Below are 20434 nucleotides of genomic sequence, written 5' to 3' on the forward strand. Positions count from 1 at the left end.
AAATGTCTGAACACAATGAAAGTCCATTTCCACAAAAAAAAATAACTCAATAATTGCTTAAAACGCTCGAGATTTTCGTAGTATGACAAGTCGATTCAGTGTGTCTGCTTGCATTCCTTGCGACTGCTATGATATTTTAGAAATGAATGGTATTTTGAAATCAACATCAATTTATAAAAGGAAACTAATAATATCAATAGATTTTTAAGGAAAAACATTGACAAAGATGTTATAGAAAATATTTTATTAGATAAATGTAACGGTTACAATTGTATAAACCTTTGGTTTAATGAAAATTAATCAGATCTCAACAATTAATTATATATACATATATATATATATATATAGCTCGTAGAGCTTACATGATATTCCTTACTGGATTACAAAAATAATAAAACTGTTTCTTTTTCTACATACAATAGAAAACGAATTCCTTAACTTTCAGAATGCAGTTTGTGTCCTTCCCAAATACAGATAAATGACGATTTTCCCCCTTTTCACTCTCGTGATAAAATCGAAGTATTGCCAAAACTCACAACTAGAATTCGAACACATTTATTGTCCAGAGTCATCTTTGGGTTTTTATAGTTCGATCGCATATCCATAAACATGTAAAAATATTGTTAAAATCTAACCTGATTCAATGAAATTAAACTGAGTGAAATAAATATAAGGGAAAATTGCTCTAACACTTCTATTTTCAAGATCTTGTTTCCTTTGACTGGATTCGTACAGTGTTTTTGTTTTGTTTTTTAATTTGAACACATATTTATAAAAAAAACATATACAACATACAACACATTAGTAATACATGTAATTACAGAAAGTATAATTTTTCAAATAAAGTTTTTTCTACAAAAAGTATATATATATATTCATATTAGCAGTCTATAAAAATAAAAATAATGAACACTATATGCACCTTATAATTCAGAACACATTGTTTTTGAGATTTTTGAAATGCAACACATAAGTAAATGAAATTCTAGAGTCACAATCAAATTAAAAAAAAGTAAACTATTTGACTATATTTTTGTGGTGAAATGCAATCACTTTTGACTAGTATTGAGGATCAATTGTATTTGAAGATAATCGAAATCTTACTAGCACTATCAATGCCTTGTTTTGTTTCTTCTTTTATCTTTCCTAGTTGAATGGTTTTTATTTTTCTTCTTATTTTTCAACTTCTTTCTTCCATTTCTTCGATTAGGTTTTCTGTTTTGTCTTTTGCCTTTTTTATTTTTCCTCCTATTTCGGTTACGCTTTTTACATTTGCGTGTGTGTTTTCCTTTTCTGTTCCTACATTTTCGATTTTTTCGCTTTTTCTTATTTTTTCTATTAGGTCGATGTGCTTTCCTTTTGCTTACATTGTTCACTGTAGTTGCATTCGCGCCCTTTAATGAAGTATCAGTCACATTTTCTAATATGCTTTTGTCAGTAGTAGAAATTACAGAATTTGTAGATACTTGTGTGATACTTTGCACTGTTGTTTGAATAACGTTTTGTACAGTTGATTCTAAAATATCTTCCTTCATTTCATCAACTTCAAAAACTTGTCGAACACTTTTTTTTATGCTTCCGACTATATTCATTGCATCTCTCAATGACCGTAACATTTCCAGCATTTTAAGTTCTTTTTCTTTACATTTCCTACTTGGACATCCCGGTAAAAGTTTAACTATATCATCGTCTGTATTCTGAAGCTGCATTATATATAACTTAAAGTCGCACAAAATCCTTGTAATATAAGTCATAATTGTGTCAGCAGTTTCAATACTTAATCCATATTTGTCTTTGATACTATGCAGTATGTCATAAATTGCATTGTATGCACAAAATATCCATTTAATCTGTAGAATATAAACATATCTGATAATAAAATTATTTAAATATACATGATTTTAGTTTATTTATATGTTTTGCAGTTAAGTATGACGTCCATTTTCACTAAATTGTACACATATTTGTTTATGAGCAGGCTGAAGCCGGCATCCGGGTGTGGGATTTTCTTGCTGCGTTGAATACCAATTGGTGGCTGATTTCTGCTTTTTGTTCGGGTTGTTGCCTCTTCGACACATTTTCAGATTTATGATGTGCATTTATATTTTGTTTGTTTATTAAAAAAAAAGTTTAGGAAATGAAACAATTTTTTATCTCTATTCATCGACGAACTCTGATCGTACATTTAAACTCTCTACGCTATTGTAACAAACATGTGTCGGCTTTTTTGTTTTAACTATGGTTGTTAAAATCAAAACCCACATATGAAGCAACTATAAAACTGTGTTAATAGTTATCAAAGGTACCAGACTTGTAATTTAATACGCCAGGCGCGCGTTTCGTCTGCTCAAGACTCATCCATGACACTCAGATCAAAATAGTTATAAAACCAAACAAGTGCAAAATTGAAGAGCATTAAGGACCCCAAATTCTAAAACGGCTACGGTTATCTATCCCTGGGATAAGAAAATAGTATTTTGAAAAATGCATACTTTAGATTCAAAACAAACCGGACATATAGTTATTTTGTGTTGCAAATGTCTAATAATAGGGATGCTCTGGTAACAGAAAACCCTGGCCGTTTTTGGCATAACTTTTTTTATCTTTTGGTCCTCGATGCTGTTCGACTTCGTGCTTGTTTCGGATTTCAAACTTTTGCATCTGGGCGTCACTATTAGATCTTGTGTGGACAAAATGCACTTCTGGCGTATTAAAATTTTGAACTTGTTGCCTTTTGTTGGCTGTTGTTCGTGTGTTTCTTTGTCAATTGTGTTCTCCAATTTATTTATATTGTAGTCCTGTGGTGTTAAGTTGTCATTTTAATGTTATATTTCACATGGCTATAAAATGGGAGGTTTGGCATGGCACAAAACCAGGTTCAACCCACCATTTTGTCTTTTAAAAATGTCCTGTACCAAGTCCGGAATATGGCCATTGTTATAGTATAGTTCGTTCCTGTGTGTGTTACAATTTAACGTTGCGTCGTTTGTTTTCTCTTATTTTTGAGTGTAAATTGACATTGCGATAAGACGTGTCACGGTACTTGTCGATCCCAAATTCATGCATTTGGTTTTGGCGTTATGTTTGTTATTCTCGTGGGATTTTGTCTGATGCTTGGTCCGTTTCTGTGTGTGTTACACTGTAGTGTTGTGTCGTTTTTCTCCTCTTATATTTAATGCGTTTCCCTCAGTTTTAGTTTGTTACCCCGATTTTGTTTTTTGTCCATGGATTTATGAGTTTGAACAGCGGTATACTACTGTTAGGAATATGACAGTTTTTGTCCATTCGTTTTTGATGCGTTTTGTTATTTGATTTTGCCATGTGATTATGGACTTTCCCAACTGATCTTCCTCTAAGTTCAGTATTTTTGTGATTTTACTTTTTATTGTACACAGGAAATTTATAAAAATGACCATAAAATTGATATTCATGTCAACACCGAAGTGCTGACTACTGGGCTGGTGATACTCTCGGGGACGAAACGTCCACCAGCAGTGTCATCGACCCAGTGGTGTAAATAGTTATCAAAGGTCCAGGCTTATAATTTAATACGCGAAATTAGTGGTATTGGTTTATACATAATTATCTGTATTTTTCGCCTACAAAGATGCAAACAGTAACTTAACACGGGCTTCAGCAATATTACGCAAACCGAAGTGAAGTAAAGTGAGCTTTAACGTATAACTTAATGTGAAACGATTCAATCTAGAAATCAACGACCTCATTTATACAAATAATAAATAAAAATCTAGTATGGCAGAGAACAACCAACGCTATTTTAGGATAACAGGCAGCTGTCCTCTAGTGATTTCATTAGATATGTGGAGTGTAACATATTAATTAGTTATATCGCTATTTTGTGCATTTTTCTTTTGATCTTTTTTTTGTGATAATTTTCATATCATGCTTCTCGCTTGAGATGGAAAATTATCGCTAGAAACTAAGGAGACCACGTGGCGTTGCTAACGAAATTGACATGAAATTGACAACTTCGTCATAGGTAAAATAGCGATAAACAGATTATCATTGGTCATCTCAACTCGATTGCTTTTCTCACTTTCGCTGTACCAGCTCAAGCGAGAAAATCAATCTCGTTGAGATGACCAACGATAATCTATAAATATCGGGTTATATGACAATCAGCAGTCTCCGGTTGTCATCTGGAAAGTGAGTTAGATGGCGTGTAGACTAAAATACACACGAAATTCTGATAGATATTTTCGGGTACATGAACAGTTAACTGAATATTCCAGACAGGTTGTAATTTGAATGTACGTTTCAGTATGTTATAAATCAAATATGAGAATTTGAGTCAATTGGTAAACATAAATTTGGCAGCTGGTGTCCCTTTAACAGCATGAAAATTGTGATTAGATATATATATATCTTCAATTACCTTTTCGTCGTCGCTTTTATTTGAAAATGTACAATTTAGTTGTTTTCCACCGCTTTGCAATTTCACTGTCAGATGCTTCGACTGAAATAAAACAAAATTGAATTAAAAGATGGTAAAGTTATATACTATTTATAGGTGCTTAAAAAAACTGAACCAAATTTTATTATAACTTACAGACATCACTGTTTTACTCATTAAAGTATAATTATTTTTAATTTACTGGTTATATGATAATATAAAAGTAACATTATGGCGTCACACTATTATAGATATGAAAGCAAATTTACAGATATAACATTGTTGGGCTGATGTTTAGACGAATCATATATACATATATATCTTCAGTTAAATCTTAGATTGAGACCTTCCATTCGGCGTTTTTTTTTTATTCGAGCGTCGCTGATGAGTTTTTTGTAAACGTAACGTGCATCTGGCGTACAAAACATTTAATCCAGATATCAATGATGAGTTTTATCATGGACCTATTGCAGTACCACAAAAAAAAATGGCATAATACCGGTAGTTTGAAGTGCTTTGATTCTAAATAATCTGCTATTTGAAATTACAGCACTTTTAAGGTAATGGTTCTACTACTGGTGTTCACGTTTAATTTACTTTTTTGTACCACAATTAATGCACACCTTTTGTAAAATATCGAGTGTCATCCATACTGTTGTTAATGGAAACGCTTCATAACATGTAATTCTACCACAAATTTGATATCAATGACATTAATGTACGATTCGTTTTACTCTGTGTTACTCAGAGATATAATACATATAATAAACATAAAGTCTACCTCTTTTTGAAATGTTAAATTGAGGAAATCAAGTAGCATTGTTACATCATGAGCGACTACGTCAACAGTTACTCCAAAGTCCTTCCTTATGACTGGATTACAGTTGAGACAGGCAAAACATGTAGCAACTACACAAATTGATATAGCTGTAAATAAAAAAAGTTCAACTTGAATTTGAGTCAATTTCATACATGATAATAAAAAAAATCAGTAAAAAATAAAGATTATATGACTAAGTCAGTAGCAAAGTATTTTTCACATAATAATATGGATGGAAAATTGTCAAAAATTATATCAGCTTAGTCGTGCCAAATAAGAATATGATATCACAAATGAATATCTAATGACCGGTAGTTTGGTATTGTATCTAAGAAAACTCTGCTAAGAAAACTCTATTACCTTTCATCTTGATTTTGTTCTGATAGTTTGATACTTACATGTAAATTGGCATCATTTTTAATAACCAAATCTCTGGTTTTTGGTACAAAGGAAACTTTTTCAACAGCATTTACTATAAGTGAAAATTCTCGGACCTCTAACTCATAGTGTACACATAGGTGTAAAAAGGCGTTTAAAATCTGGAATTTTTAAACTTTAAATAGAATAGCCAGGTAAAGTTGAAAGATACATATTTGAATATAAAATAAGGAGATATTAAACAGGGATCGAAAATGAATATTTGCATACTAGTACCTCTGGTCAATCATCTCTACCTGTTTGGTTACTTTTATTTTGTAGTTTTCATCATTTGTTAAAGTATGATTAGAAGGAACAAACATGAATAGAATAGCATAGCTGTTTACGGAAGTAAAGACACGCCTGAGTAATTGTAATGCATATAAATTATTTAGCCTAGAAATGATGGGTCTAGGCTTTTTATTAAAACACATTACAGTGTTAAACGGTTCTTCACAAATAAATATCAAATTGAAATTCAGACAAATTTTAGTATTTTTTAGTGAATTTGGCAGAGGTTTTATGGCATTTTTAACTGTAAAATAGTAAACAATTAATTCAAAACAGTTTGAAAATGATTACATGGTATTGTCTGTAACTCTTATGGCATTCAAGTGTTCCTTATGGTTGCGGTTCTTGTCGGGCTCCTTTATTCGAACATGAAGGATGTTGTACTATCATTTTCCCCTCCGATTTTCAGAATTAAAACTAAGTCTCTAAAAACATTCTCTCGCTCATCTGGATAGAAGTGCATTTTCAATAATGATTATTCTCCAACTTAAATAGAATTGAGAATAGAAATTGGGACTGCATCAAAGAGACAACAATCCGCCGACAAAAGTTTAGAATATGATTTTTCATCGGATCACTTTTTGTTGATATTTTTTTATCTTGTTTTTCTTATATTTTTTCTATTTTTAATGTTTCTCTATCTATATCTACATGTTTAATATTTTTAACCCAAAATACAAACACAATCGGTAAATCGTAATTCAATGTCAACACCGTTTATAAGAAATTAACTTGCAATTTCCTTTCTTTTCACCTATACAGATAAATATCTGTTTTTGTTGATCATTTTTACCCATTACGGTTCCTTTCTTCCCCCTTTTTTTCTCAACACTTGCATGAGAAAGAGCTAAAATCTTTATTTCAATGGCACAGCTCCTGAAAGGCATCAGCTCGGATTATTTCGGCAGTGTTAACTCATTTGTAGACAAGAAGTCGTTTGACGTTAAATATTCAACATATTTTGATTACACATTGTCCATCTACAACTTTCAGACGATCCTTTATAAGAGTTGTTGCCTTTGAATGAAGAACTTATATTTTTTTTCATTTTTGCCTATAATCTTGATTTTTTAATTTAAAAAAAAATGAAATTCTAGTCTACCATGTAAAAGTGTCCATTGTTGAATATGAACAAAGACCTAGGTAAGCAACATATGCTCTCTAGGGCCTACCGTTTTAAAAGATTGATTGATTGTTGGTTGCTTAACGTCCAGTGGCAAATATTTCATGCATATTCAGGACGAGAACAAGTTCACAATAAATACAATAGGTAGGTCTTTTCGTAATAGCGGCCATTTGGGATGATGGTCTGGGAAATTTGGACTGCCACTGGTTAATAAGGGTATATTGGATAGGGACAGAAATTTTGCCTTGTAACAGGCCACCTACGGGTCCTCAGAGAGTAGTTGCAAGGGTTCTTAACGTGCAAAGAGCGTGGCACTCTCTTTACACGAGACATCGAATTTAACGTCCCCATTCTGACCGGACGTGACTGCGAACTTAATACATCCCGCACAGCCAAACGGACGCCCCACTTCGGCATGCGTTTTACTGCCGGTCAGGGGAAGACCAAGTGACCATATTTCTATTCCCCAGCCACCCTTGGGATCCGTTTTAAAAGAAGATCCCTCAGGAAACTTACTGTAATCGAAGTATTAACTTCTTTTGCGCGAACTTGCTAAAAGCTTGATATATGTAGTGATCATGACAACTCGCAGAAATTCTGCAATCGCAATGCGCAGATGATTGAAGAAAAATTTTAACGCTGAAAGAACCGATTCTGAATGAAAAATTTTGAACACACCAAATTAACATCTCTCTGAATTGAAATAATTATAGATTATCGTTGATCATCTCAACGTCCCGGCTCAAGCGAGAAAGGCAATCGAGTTGAGATGACGAATTATTTATAGATTATCGTTGAGATGACCAATGATTATCTGTTTATCGCTATTTTACCTATGATGACGTTGTCAATTTCATGTCGATTTCGTTATCAACGCCACGTGCCTGCTTAGTTTCTAGCGATAATTTTGATCATCTCAATCGAGTAGCATGAAATAAAAAATTATCACAAAAAAATATCTAAGAAAAAATGCACAAAATAGCGATAAAACATATGTTTACCTCTCTGTACTGTTTGTTTATCAGAGTCGCGATCTTTATACATGTACTTCAAGTTAACAAGCAGATTTTTTACAACATGAATTATTTTCAATAAGACGTTATAGCTTCGTATTGAAAGGTAAAAACGTGCACAAAAGACTCAGTAAAAATATATGCATGCACTAGTTCAAAATTTGTTGTAACATCATAATCACCAGAAAATTGTTTCATATTACTCCAAGTACTCCAACCGCAAGAATGGATTAAAAACAATAAGATGCATGTATATATCATAATTAGTCATATCCAGCCAAAAAAGTATTTAGAAAAAATATCTGTATGAACAGGATTGGCAAATATACCAACTTGGAGATCCCAAAAACTCATTTGTCAAAGTTAATGATGAATTTTGCAAGAATAAAACCCTAAATAATTGAAAATGTAGCAAGTTTACATTGAATGGCTTTATCATTGTCGTGACATGGTACAAACTGTTGAAACAGGTCTTATGATGGACCAATCATATGTGTGACATCTATTTTCAATGACGCCATAACAATATATTTGTATTGTACTTATCAATAAAAAAAAAAGAGGTTGAGTAATTTACAATTGTCCTAACGATGAGGAAACAAAAAGAGTGCCGTATATTTATATTGTTCATCGTGTAGATTAGTGCTGTAGTACTAAAATTGAAGGGTTAGAAAACTAGAACAAACGAAACTTTGTTAATCACACTATATATATACGGAAAGTAATTGTTCCGATGAAATATGATAAGCACTTTTTTAAGTAAAGAGTCATCATTGATTAAGTATGCGAATCGTACTAATACTCGTAAAAATCATCCAAATATTTTCAAAAAGCAAAACAATAAATGAATGTGTACTCATTGCTAAATCGTCACGATTTAATGAATAAAATAATATGTACGGAATACGTCACTGAGACAGCAACCTGACGCCAAATATAACCAAAAGTTATCTAGATGAAAACAAATAGTCCTCAACATAGTCCATCTCAAAATCGTCAAATGGTAAAATTTGTGAATTATAAATTTAACACAAGCAATTATTTAAAAATCTAATAGCACAATGTTTAGTTAATACAACAAAAATCTCAATATTTATGAAAAAAAATATTATTTTGTTTACATAATTCTTCAATAGCTATGACATATCAGCTATTGTGGTTCATACGATCATAATAATATCAGGAGTAACATGAGAGTTAACGTTACACATTTAATTCAAAAACTAATACCTTCATACTAGTAATATACTGTAAGGTTTGTTCCTCGTGCTGTGTAGATGCAGTAGAATGTGTCCCCGTGCTTGTGGTGTATGCCCTTACATATTCTTCAATTATGGGTTGTTTGCTTGTGAAAGAGTGTTCGCATGTTTATTTTATCTTTGTATTAAATCTTCATTGTTTATTAAATATAACGATGTTTGGATGTATAAATACGCATCCACGCCTGCTATTTGTATTATTGCCACCTGCTTTTTAAGGCCCTTGATAGCTTGCTGTTCGGCGTGAGCCAATTCTCCGTGTTGAAGGCCGTACTTTGACCTATAATGGTTTACTTTTATAAATTGTAACATGGATGTAGAGTTATCTCATTGGCATGCATACCACATCTTCCTATATCTATACAACATATATACAATATAAAAAAGCAGTGTTCGAACTCCTTTATTTGAATATGTCAAGACAAGATTAAACTCGGTTTATTTTATCTCAGACCTACAAGTGGCGTTGGATTAAATGCATATCTCGATATTATGACTGATGACGGCATGCTTGCATGCATATAGATAAAGGAATTACGATGCGGTCAAATTGCAAACACTCCAACAGACACCACGGAGTTTACAAGTATTGGTCAACTTGCGGCCTTAAACGATGAATAAAATCCATAGCGAATAACAAGCTACACAAGGCTCCGAAATGACAAATGTAGAACAACGCAAACGAAAAAAACATCGGCCTAACAACACTTAACAAACACATAACGAATGTGGCGGGGTTGATATATATATATATAAAAAAAGAGATTCGTAATTATTTCCAATGAGAGTACTATCCCCCAAATTTTAAATGAAGTAGATGTTGGTAATTATTATAGACAACTGGGCGACCTGTAAACAGGAGAAAACATACATGTATACAGTATATATAGTCGTGTTTGGTTGCACCCAATTCTCCCTCTTACCTTACTTAAACAGTGCTTTAACAGAACAAAATAAGAACACATAAAGTGTTATTGACATCCAAATGCAGTTGCGTAGTTTGAAAATGATCATTTGATAGGCAAACTTTGTTGCTAGAGGTCATGGTTCTTCTTAAGGCCATATTAGGGGAAGGGGGAAGAGGGGGGGGGGGGGGGGATCAAGGGCAAAATTTTGCTTTGAAATACCATTCGGAGATCATATTTGAGAATGAAGTTTCACAAAACAACTAGTGTCATCAAGTAATAACATAAAAGAACATAGCAAATTCACCACAGAGTGCATTCACTTGACGCTGTCTATTCTTGTGGTTATTAATGATATAATTTTCCGATTGTTTTATAATGTTTTGTCTTTTGATACATGAACTATGATATGTGAGCTCATACACATGTATTCCTTTTGTTATTCCTGATTCAGTGTAATCTGAAGTATCAATTGAATTTTTTCATTGATCCTCGTTTCTATATTTTTTACAATTATCATTATAAATAAAAAGTATAACTCTTATTACATGTAAACAATAAATTTATTCAATATCACGTAAAAACACATATTAACAACAATTTCCTAGAAAACTATTATAAACAAAAAACATGTTTCCCTGATATGATATGAACGGATACAGCTCTTAGAGCTTACACTTTTTTCCTACAGGATAGGTCTTGACCAATATAGTCAAATCATTATCACGTGATAATGGAAGATACACATAATATAACCCCACAAAAGCGGACTCATTATTTTGCTCTCATTAGTATTCCATATATAGATGTAATAACGTTAAAGTTTTGGTTCACACCATCGTTTGAAAGTTGATTCATAAGTCTAAGTAGTTTAATCCAATCAGCGTCCCGCTCTATGTTAATGTTCCCACGTGCCACTTAATGTAAGACAGCAAACGATGAATCCGCTTCTGTGGATTTTTTTTTTAAATCAGTAAATATAAATTATACAAATAATAAACAATATACATGTATGTTGTAAATAAAGAAGAGATTAAAAAAACATAAAAAAATGCATGTCACGAACACATAATAAATGCAAACCGACTGAATGTACAGGTATGTATATCACAAATAAAATTGATAAATGTTAAAATAAAATTCAAAACTTTAAAAATTATTCCGGAATGTAGGTCAATCGCCATATTTCTTTGTCATCCAGCTAAAGAATTAGAAATCTGAAACTTAAAAAATAATCTTGCATGTTAAAAAAAAATATTTTTAAACGGGGAATATATGTGAGTTAAATTATCATTAAATATTGTGCCTGGTGTGCACTTTTGTTAAAAATAAATCATTATAAAAGGAAAAATATAATTTAAACAAAGTTTAAACTGATGACCTTTTGATTTTATGAATTATGAATAAAATAAAATGTAACTTTTTAACTTTTGATAATTTATATGAATCATACCATTATTTAGATAAAATATATAAATGAAATTATTTCAAGATCTATTATTCATTTAAGATTTTTTTATAAATAATAAGCAAACTCTATCACGGTTTGAATTACACATAAGCCACAACCAAATAATTTTTGAATAAGCTAGTACAAATACATATTTATATATAAGATTAAAAACACACAGGAAAAGATTATATTTGTACATGTAAGCATGATTATAATTACTACATATATAACTACATGTGTATTCCTGCAAGCTAATGTGAAAATATATGGTACCATAGAAAGGGGTATGCCTTATTTCATGTTTAAAAGTATCGGTTTTTATTTAAGCCAAATACATTTAAAACGTTTCATTTTTGTCGTTACTTTATGTAAGAAATCTATGACTCAAAGCTAGTATGTTAATAAAGCACTTATTCTATAGAGCATTGTATAAAATATCTTCAATAATTCCCCAAAAAGATGAAAATATTTACTTTAATGCCAATTGATTCATTTTAAACAAGTCAATTTAACAAGGTTTTTACACCGAAAAGAACGCACAAAAACAACAAAACAAAGTAATAGAAATACCCCTTCCTATATAGTGTTCTACATTTTAGAGAAGAGGAGAAATATAGATGGGAGAAATACAAAGTGCGTCACCGTTACTGTGAAAAACATCTTAAATTCATCTATGAACACACTCGAAGCTCTGCTATTTACCAAGCTCATAAATAAATCTAAATAAAAAATATTAGTACATAGTATAAAATGTTATAAAAAGTTATAAACTACAAGTGTACAATATAGATATAACTTTAAAAGTGTGACTAGTTAGTTATCGCTAATTGTATTAAAACATAACTTGTGCTACGTTAGTTAAAACTAATACCGGCAGTACAAATTGGAGAATTAAAAATAAAAAAATTTAAAAATGCCCAAATCATTATATGACTAGAAAGGAATTGAATATTTTCCTGATTCAGATATCAATGAATAATATTTTTTCTATCACGTTTAACTTTACTTTTCCTATTTGACTTCTTTTTATTGACTCTATTTTGATTTCGTCTTCGATTGAATTTTCTTTTATTATTATTTCTTTTATTATTTCTTCTTTTAAGTTTATTTTTATTTTTATTTCTTCTTTTACATTTTCTATTTTTGTTTTTCCTTCTTTTACATTTATTTTTTCTCCCTTTTCTATTGCCTTTTCTTCTACTTCTCTCACTTCTAAATTGAAATAACGTACCTAAAACATTTCTCACTAGTGTCTCATTTGTTTTATATAAAATATTTCTGGCGACTCGTAAAGATTCTAAGGTTTTATCAAATAATCTTGGACCCGGTGTCACCATCCTCAATTGAGGAATTGGTGAGCATGAATTGTCTGATAATTCTGTTTGGAAGTGACTGTCATGACTCCCTGTTGTCTGTATCAAGACAAGTTTGAAATGGCACAGTACTTTCCTACCAGCTGCGACAATATCATTTGTATTCAAAGTTGAACTATAAATTGAGTTGTCAGTCACATTTTTAAGAGTATCCGATAATTTGTCGTATACACACGTAATCCAGGCTCTCTGAAATGATAATAGACGTTTGGTAAACATATTTAACATTGAAATTATAACAAAAATATCATTAGAGATTTTGAAGACGAGAACTGTTAACAAAATGAATTCTAGGAAAAATTTCTTCCTTCAATAAAATAATTCCGCAACAAATTCCTTCGTAATAATTATATATTTATAACAAAATGAAATTTTCCTAATAAGGTGTATACTTTTTCATTATATACTGCACGCGCCCAATGAATGCTTAATTAGACTGGACCTTTTTGACATGAACATGATTTACCAATATTTTACATTTACATATATGACTAATGATTCTTTATCAATAAATTGTGAAACAATATAGTTATATATGTTTCCACTATTATATTTTAACAATATTTGCGTTTTTATTGACTTGAATTACGTTTTTTTCTTCTCTAATTTAAGTGGTTTTATTTTTCTGTTCAAACAATTACATGCGGATGAGTCGATTTTAAGCTAACCGAAGAACCCCGTCAAATAACTAAAACACTTACTATTGAATGTCTTGTTGGCTTTGGACATGGTGGCGTTAAATCCCGGAAATCATTCCTCGAGGGTGATTGTGTCAAAGCTGCTGACTGAATAAACAAAAATCAGAATTTTATGTTTCAAGAAACAATCCTTTAGTTACTGTACTTACATTGAAATAAAAAAAAACAATGACAAGAATCACTCAGATGTCTTTGTATTTGCAACAAAACTTTAACACTCTTAAGTAGAAATAATAATTTTTCCAATCCATTATATACTTTTTGCAAATAAGATTCAGAAATGTTAACTTTAAAAAGCAGAGTATTTAGTATAAACCATTCGTCTTTTAAACTAAATAGGGTGTATACAGAAATAAATGATTTAACTGATGACCTGGCGCATTGATTATAGTTAAGAATACGGGCTTCGTTCGTTTGAACATGAATTTGTAGTTACCTCTCTCGTGTACGCTGTATTCAGAACTTGGTAAAAGTTAACTACTTCGTTTGATAGTGCGTCTTTGGTCACACCATAGTCTCGTCTTGGTATGAGTGACGTATATTTACCACCCTGACAAGGATTGCAGTATCGTGGTGGGTTTAATGGTGTTCCGTACATACATATTATCAGAGATGACAGGATTGTCACGATTAGGCCTAAAATGGAGAAAGTATCATACATTGGAATTTTGCCGTTAAATTTACGTAAATACATCGTTCATGTTTAGGTTTCTTTTTCTAAGCATTCTTATTATTCTTTAAACAAGCAGATATATTTACATATATTTCATAAATAGCACATAAAAGTATTGAAGAGATTTTTAAAATGTTGGAAAAACGGGATCGCAATGAAGAGATTTTTTTAAATGTTCTCATCTTGGATAAACGGGATTACAAATAATCAAAGTGGTAGACAAGATCATTTTAGCTTGTTACATACACGTGCCACATGTTACATAAGGCACATTTATATTTACACAACATTGATTTTACCTCTCATTTTTGTTGTTACTTTTTCTTGAATGAAATATTAGACTTACCACTTCATCTTTTTATATCCAATGTCTGAAATCCTGCCTGATTTTGGTACTCCAATCGCAGTAAAAAGAAACCGAAACTTTTCACTTTTAACCATATATGTCATGTATAAGGTCATGGTTTATAAATATAACGGATTTCACCTAGTGCTTAATATAGCATGCATGGGAAAATCGCCGGTTATTGATCTAACAAATACTTGTAAATACTACACGAACTGTTCAACATACTATATATGAAATCTACTATGAAGTACAGCAACCAATATTAGATTATAAGATAGCATGTTCAATATCATATCCAGAGGCTGTTGTACCATTTTATAGAACAAAGTGCATTCCATGTATTAATTTTAATTGCTTTTTTTCTTTCTTTTATCTACCTTTTGTTCTTCACTTATCAAGATTAAAGGGGGATGGTTGATATGTCAGAAGGCCAAAGGCCATAAGGTAATTGCCAACCAGAGGAATATATGTCGATCTTCCTAAATGCCGCGTAGTTTGTGGAGAAGCAGCAAATACCAATGTTCAAGTCTTTGTTTGACCCGGTCGGGATCGAACCCACGGCCTCCCATATTCGAGGCAACCATGATACCGTAAGACCCTTGGAGTACTTCAGTTGTTATAGAAAAGTGTTAACTGTCGGATATGTATGCATTGAAGGCATACGAGCAGTTTAGAATTGACACCACTAGTTCATGCTCGTTAGAATACACGATTTGTTTGATGGACATACATTTTTAGTAGCATATTTCACCTAAAACGTATTTTATTTTTTTAATTTAGTAATGATAAATCAAAACATCTAAATAGTTGACACAGGGAGTTATATTTTTTTTTTCAAATTAAACTGATTCTCTAATTTATGTTTATAATTCGTTATATTTTGCAGTATTCGTTGTAAGGATTTTTATATTGAACCAAAACTGCAACTAGGTAATTGACATTTAAACATACCTAAATATGAATAGATAGCGGAAATAAAACTTTTCATTCGTTGTCACAACCTCAATTTGTGGAGCAAATTATAACAACGGAAATTGTACTTATCTAGTTTCATTTCATTCCATTTCCTTTTGGTTGCATTTTTTTTTCAACATTTGCAGAAAGGCTTGAATTCTTATTTCCATGTTTTTTTTTATAAAAGATAAAATGAATAAAAACGAAATCAGTTATCAATAAAAATAAAATTAGAATATTGAATATAACGCTACAGATATGCACATACTTAAATCGAATATTTAAAGCATATTTTTTTTAATCTGCGTAGGTGACTGGCCGTGAATGTTTCATTCAGGCTTTTCAAAAGATTCTTAATCTCTTGCTACCCAATGCTTAACAATAAGGTACATTTGAACCATGATACATCAAAATACATACAATCATATATTACAACACAAAAAAAAATGTATTGTAGTCTCATAGCATATACACTAGAATGTGTTCGTAATGTTATCATGATTATGTACGCTGGTTTGTTCGCAATAGGCGGGGCACATAATCAATATTCCTATTCAATGAGAGGGTGATAATACTATAGTGATATAGTAAATCATTGGACGTATAAGGGACGACATCAAAAGATCAATGTAGGATAAAAAAAAATCAAATAGTTTGGGGTGGGGTTAAAATTGCTGCAAGTTTCGTTTATCCAAAATCGATTTTACATATATCTATATTGTTCAATCAATTTTTCCAAAAAGTAAGTTAAGGAGGGGGGGGGTGTCAGTGAAAAAAACTTTGTGAATTATTGATGTCGTCCCTAACAAAGGATGACTGTAAAACTACGTTTTCAATAGCTGAAAAAGAATTCAAGCGTATACGGAAACTTATCCTCAAGACCTAGAGTACACTGTCAGATACTCTAAATAAAGTATTTCCTGTGAAACTAATAACTTCAAACACACGTTATACATTTTTCTTTTCTTTATAATGCTAATAAATGATTTGAAAATGAAAGTTGTGTCCATTCATGACGGGTTGCAAAACTGCAAAGAATGTTTTTTTATTTTGAAAATAAAGAAGTTTGTTCAAAGCCAATAACAACTAATAAAAACATCTTGCATTTCAGACTAACATATTAGTCAATCAATGGATTCAGTGCGATACCTAGATATCGGTAGTCTGATTAGTTTAAAATGATCAGTAGGACCATTGGGTCGAGAGCATCATATGTGCCACAAATTTACTTGTTTCTGTCAATTTATCAGTCAATACATTACTGCCTTTATCTGATGGTGCCTCGGTGGGTGAGTGGTCCAAGTTGTCGAACTACTATATCACTAGCAGTGGCGGATTCAGAACTTTTCCTAAAAGGGGGGGGGGGCTCAAGTCATGCTTCAATGATTCCCTATATAATCAACCAAATTTTCCCCACGAAAGGGGGGCTCGGGCCCCCAGGGCCCCATGGATCCTGCTATGAGTCTAGCCAGTCAACAACGAGGTTGTGAGTTCGAATCCAGCACGGGTCATGTGACCTCGACTCAAATCAAAATATATTAAAATTTGTCAATTTTCCTACCAGAGGTTGGTGGCTGTCTGCATCAATAAAATCTACCGCCACGAAATAGCACTATAGTGTTGAAAGTGGCGTTAATATCAAATATTCAATCAATCGTCACTTGATAACTTACTTTACATATCTTTATTGTTTCCCATTTTGTCATGTAGGAACCTTTTTATAAATATTTAGAACATCTGAGGCCTTGCATAGTTTTTGTATGGTTTAGCTTCTTAGAACGCGCACAGTTTTTTCTGTGCATTTTTATCTTTGGTTATGGAGTTGTCTTTCTTAGGGACTGATTTTTCAATTGCCTCTATTAATGTCTTTTTTTTTTAACATTTAATATTATTTGCGCAGATCTAAATTGATGTTCACAAAATAACATGCATTACCCATTTATAATGAATTGCTTTACCGGATGTGTATTGTTTACCTACGGACTTGTATTTTTGTAAAAAAAAAGGAAGAAACATTTGAGCATGAAATATATACGAAAAGAAAGAAGGGTATAAGACTATTCAATTAATAGTGAAAATAAATCCACAAGCCTAGTACGCTTTCTATATTTTACAGTGTTTCTAAGAGAATACAGTTACATGCATCTCAGCCACTTTAATTTGTAAGAAGAAATATTGTCACTGCTTTATCATCGTCGTCAGTGTACTCGACTTCAAACCGAAAGTAACTAAGTAGTAGGAGTAGGAATCCCTTCGTTGACCAAATTAGTCGTTTGGTCATATTGGTAAAGTATAAATAGAAGGTTCATATACACTGTGACTTTTGAATGGTCATTTAATTATAACCTGTCCTAGTGTGAGATCACATTTGCGTTAAATATATCTTGGGGTTTTCTTTTTTTTTGGACGCAGGAGTAGGTAATCCAAAAGTTATGAAATCCTAAATACAATTTCATTGGTTTATAATGTAGTCAGAATTCTGTTGCTTCTGGAAGACTTTCAAGATCATCGGCATTAAAAATATTTTATATAAATTTTGATAAGAACGAATCTGTTTCTGATCGATTTTTTTTGATGCGCAATTTAAAAATCCAGGTAGACTCTGCCCTAAATAACACGAATACCCAATTGAATATATATTTTCGGAAAATCTTACCTTCTTACCTGTTAGTCAATATTTCTAATGTTTAGAATTGGTTAGTACTGAGGATATTTAAGAATCGTCTGCGGCACAATAGCTTATTTCTGCAAGTTTATCAGTTGCTGTACAAAACTGTCTTTACCTGAAAATGTACTATGTACTTTATATGTAATTGTTTCACATGTTGTCACATCGGGCCTTTTGTTAGTCTGCATGGTGGATAGTTAAATTTGTCTCACTGCCAATCATATTACATTTTCCTACCTTCATATTCATTAATTGCACACTGACTGCAGAGTAATGCTTTGTAAATGTTTAAAAAAAGAAATGAAAAAAAAACACGAACTAAATAGAAATTTGCATGCGTCCGAAGCACTTTTTCTGATTTTCTTTTGGAAGAATACAAAGAATATAGACAGTTAATAACTATTATCATTATACTCTTCTAGGGTACCAAATTGATAAGTAGGCCGCCCCTCATATCCTTGATTGTCCTTTTGTTTATCCAGTTTAAATATGAAAAATAATGAGAGGTGTATTTGATGTTGTATAAAGAGTAAAAGTATTTAACAAAACACTGTCATATAATTTAAAATTCTACTGATTCAGAACTGGTTTTCAATCAATTCTTAATACATTGAATTTCATAACTTACAACTTACTTTTATTGTGTACAAATTTAAAGAGTAATGTTATTCTAGTTTTAAAATTAAGTAAACTCATAGAAAAAAAGAAAACACACAAATTCAGAGGAAACCGCCGATTCTGATGATAAATTAACTATATTTTCTGTTAAATAATCTACCTATTTTTCTGTTGTAGTTGAATTATTATTTAATCATTAATTGTGTGTTATTACGTTAGTATGTTATCATGTTTTATGTATAATATTACGCACTTCCATATTATTTTTAAAAGATTAAACAGTTTAACCAATACTAGTATAAACAAACATATTTGTCACATTTAGTTAGATTATTACTTTTTTTCTCTTTTTCAATTAATTTTTTTTGAAATTTAGTAAAAAAAACCGTACTTGTATCATTATAATGAAACATAAAATACCTTACTTAACTGGACAAACCATCGTCGTAGGGGAAACTGTATACCATAATGTACGCATATATTATGTATTTGATTGAAATAGTTGTTCCATATTTTTTGAAACACTCCAATTCATGGAATTTGAAAGAAAAAGTAGGATATTTTCGGAAAATTATTGACATAGATAACTACTCTTTTGTAAAAGAGTATTAAAAAAATACTATGTCGGCAATAAATGTATACAGCAAAGGAATCTGGTAATACAATATGCTAAATTACTATCAGGAAAAACATTGTTATGTAAAAGAATAGTTTAGCACAATAACAAAAGATACAATTTAGATTTACTGCAAGATATGTGGGATGGATTGGCGAGTAAACATACTCAACTGGGATCGAAAAAACAGGGAAATGATTGAAGAAATTAAGGCATTTCTATTTTCTTGTTGAAATAATTGAGGACTCTTTAAAATATAAGGACAAATGTCGAACAAATATGAAAACGGAGGATATGATAAAAAATAGTCTCACCTTGAAGTAAAGTCTAAGTCTTTCTTTAAGAATCAGAAATTATATTGTGAAGTAATCAGCCATAGTAGACTATCAACCTACCAGTGAATAGATGACACTGATATATATATTTCGGGTATCAACCTATAAATAAAATGTATCAGCTGATCTCAGTTTTATATCAAGGATTGTTTACAAAACGATAGTACACAAATAAAACCTAAATATCGAATGAGTATTTTTCATGTGTCTCGGAACTGAACATTATCAAAGTATGTGTTTTTTGAATAACTAATACCGTTACTCAAAGAACATTTCGTGTCTTATTTTATCCTATTATAAAGATACAATTCAAGAACATCTTCTTGTTGAAAATGTAAATGACAGCTTTCATTCCTCCAGCACGGCTTCAGTTTTGATTGCCCACTAATATATTGGTTCCTTTATCAAGAAAAAGACCAACCATGGCTATTAATCATTTTGACTTTAAAATA

At 31.4% G+C, this 20434-nt stretch overlaps 1 protein-coding gene and 1 long non-coding RNA gene across 6 annotated transcripts; both read right to left on the bottom strand.

Annotated features, from left to right (window-relative positions):
- Nucleotides 1-973: 973 nt before the first annotated feature.
- LOC143073235 (uncharacterized) lies at nucleotides 974-5339 on the bottom strand. The gene is made up of 3 exons (XM_076248613.1): nucleotides 5196-5339; nucleotides 4397-4477; nucleotides 974-1850 (listed from the first exon to the last, which is right to left on the bottom strand). The coding sequence occupies exons 1-3, from the start codon at nucleotides 5232-5234 to the stop codon at nucleotides 1113-1115; spliced, it is 858 nt and encodes a 285-aa protein (XP_076104728.1). The 5' UTR covers nucleotides 5235-5339; the 3' UTR covers nucleotides 974-1112.
- A 5447-nt stretch (nucleotides 5340-10786) lies between these two features.
- On the bottom strand, nucleotides 10787-20059 carry LOC143073236 (uncharacterized). Of its 5 annotated transcripts, none has more exons than XR_012977436.1 (5): nucleotides 19962-20059; nucleotides 18410-18528; nucleotides 14206-14405; nucleotides 13773-13856; nucleotides 10787-13260 (listed from the first exon to the last, which is right to left on the bottom strand). It is a non-coding gene; the product is annotated as an uncharacterized LOC143073236 (long non-coding RNA). The 5 variants fall into 5 exon arrangements; XR_012977438.1 differs by lacking the exon at nucleotides 19962-20059 and adding an exon at nucleotides 19452-19493; XR_012977437.1 differs by lacking the exons at nucleotides 18410-18528; nucleotides 19962-20059 and adding an exon at nucleotides 14789-18323.
- Nucleotides 20060-20434: the final 375 nt, after the last annotated feature.

This window comes from Mytilus galloprovincialis, chromosome 4 (assembly GCF_965363235.1).
Source record: "Mytilus galloprovincialis chromosome 4, xbMytGall1.hap1.1, whole genome shotgun sequence".
NCBI lineage: Eukaryota > Metazoa > Mollusca > Bivalvia > Mytilida > Mytilidae > Mytilus > Mytilus galloprovincialis.

Coding starts and splice junctions, on each gene's coding strand:
- LOC143073235 (XM_076248613.1), bottom strand. CDS start 5,234: ATGCTACTTGATTTCCTCAATTTAACATTTCAAAAAGAG. Junction 4,478..5,195: donor ATTTAACATTTCAAAAAGAG/GTAGACTTTATG, acceptor GTTTTATTTCAG/TCGAAGCATCTGACAGTGAA. Junction 1,851..4,396: donor ATAAAAGCGACGACGAAAAG/GTAATTGAAGAT, acceptor TATATTCTACAG/ATTAAATGGATATTTTGTGC.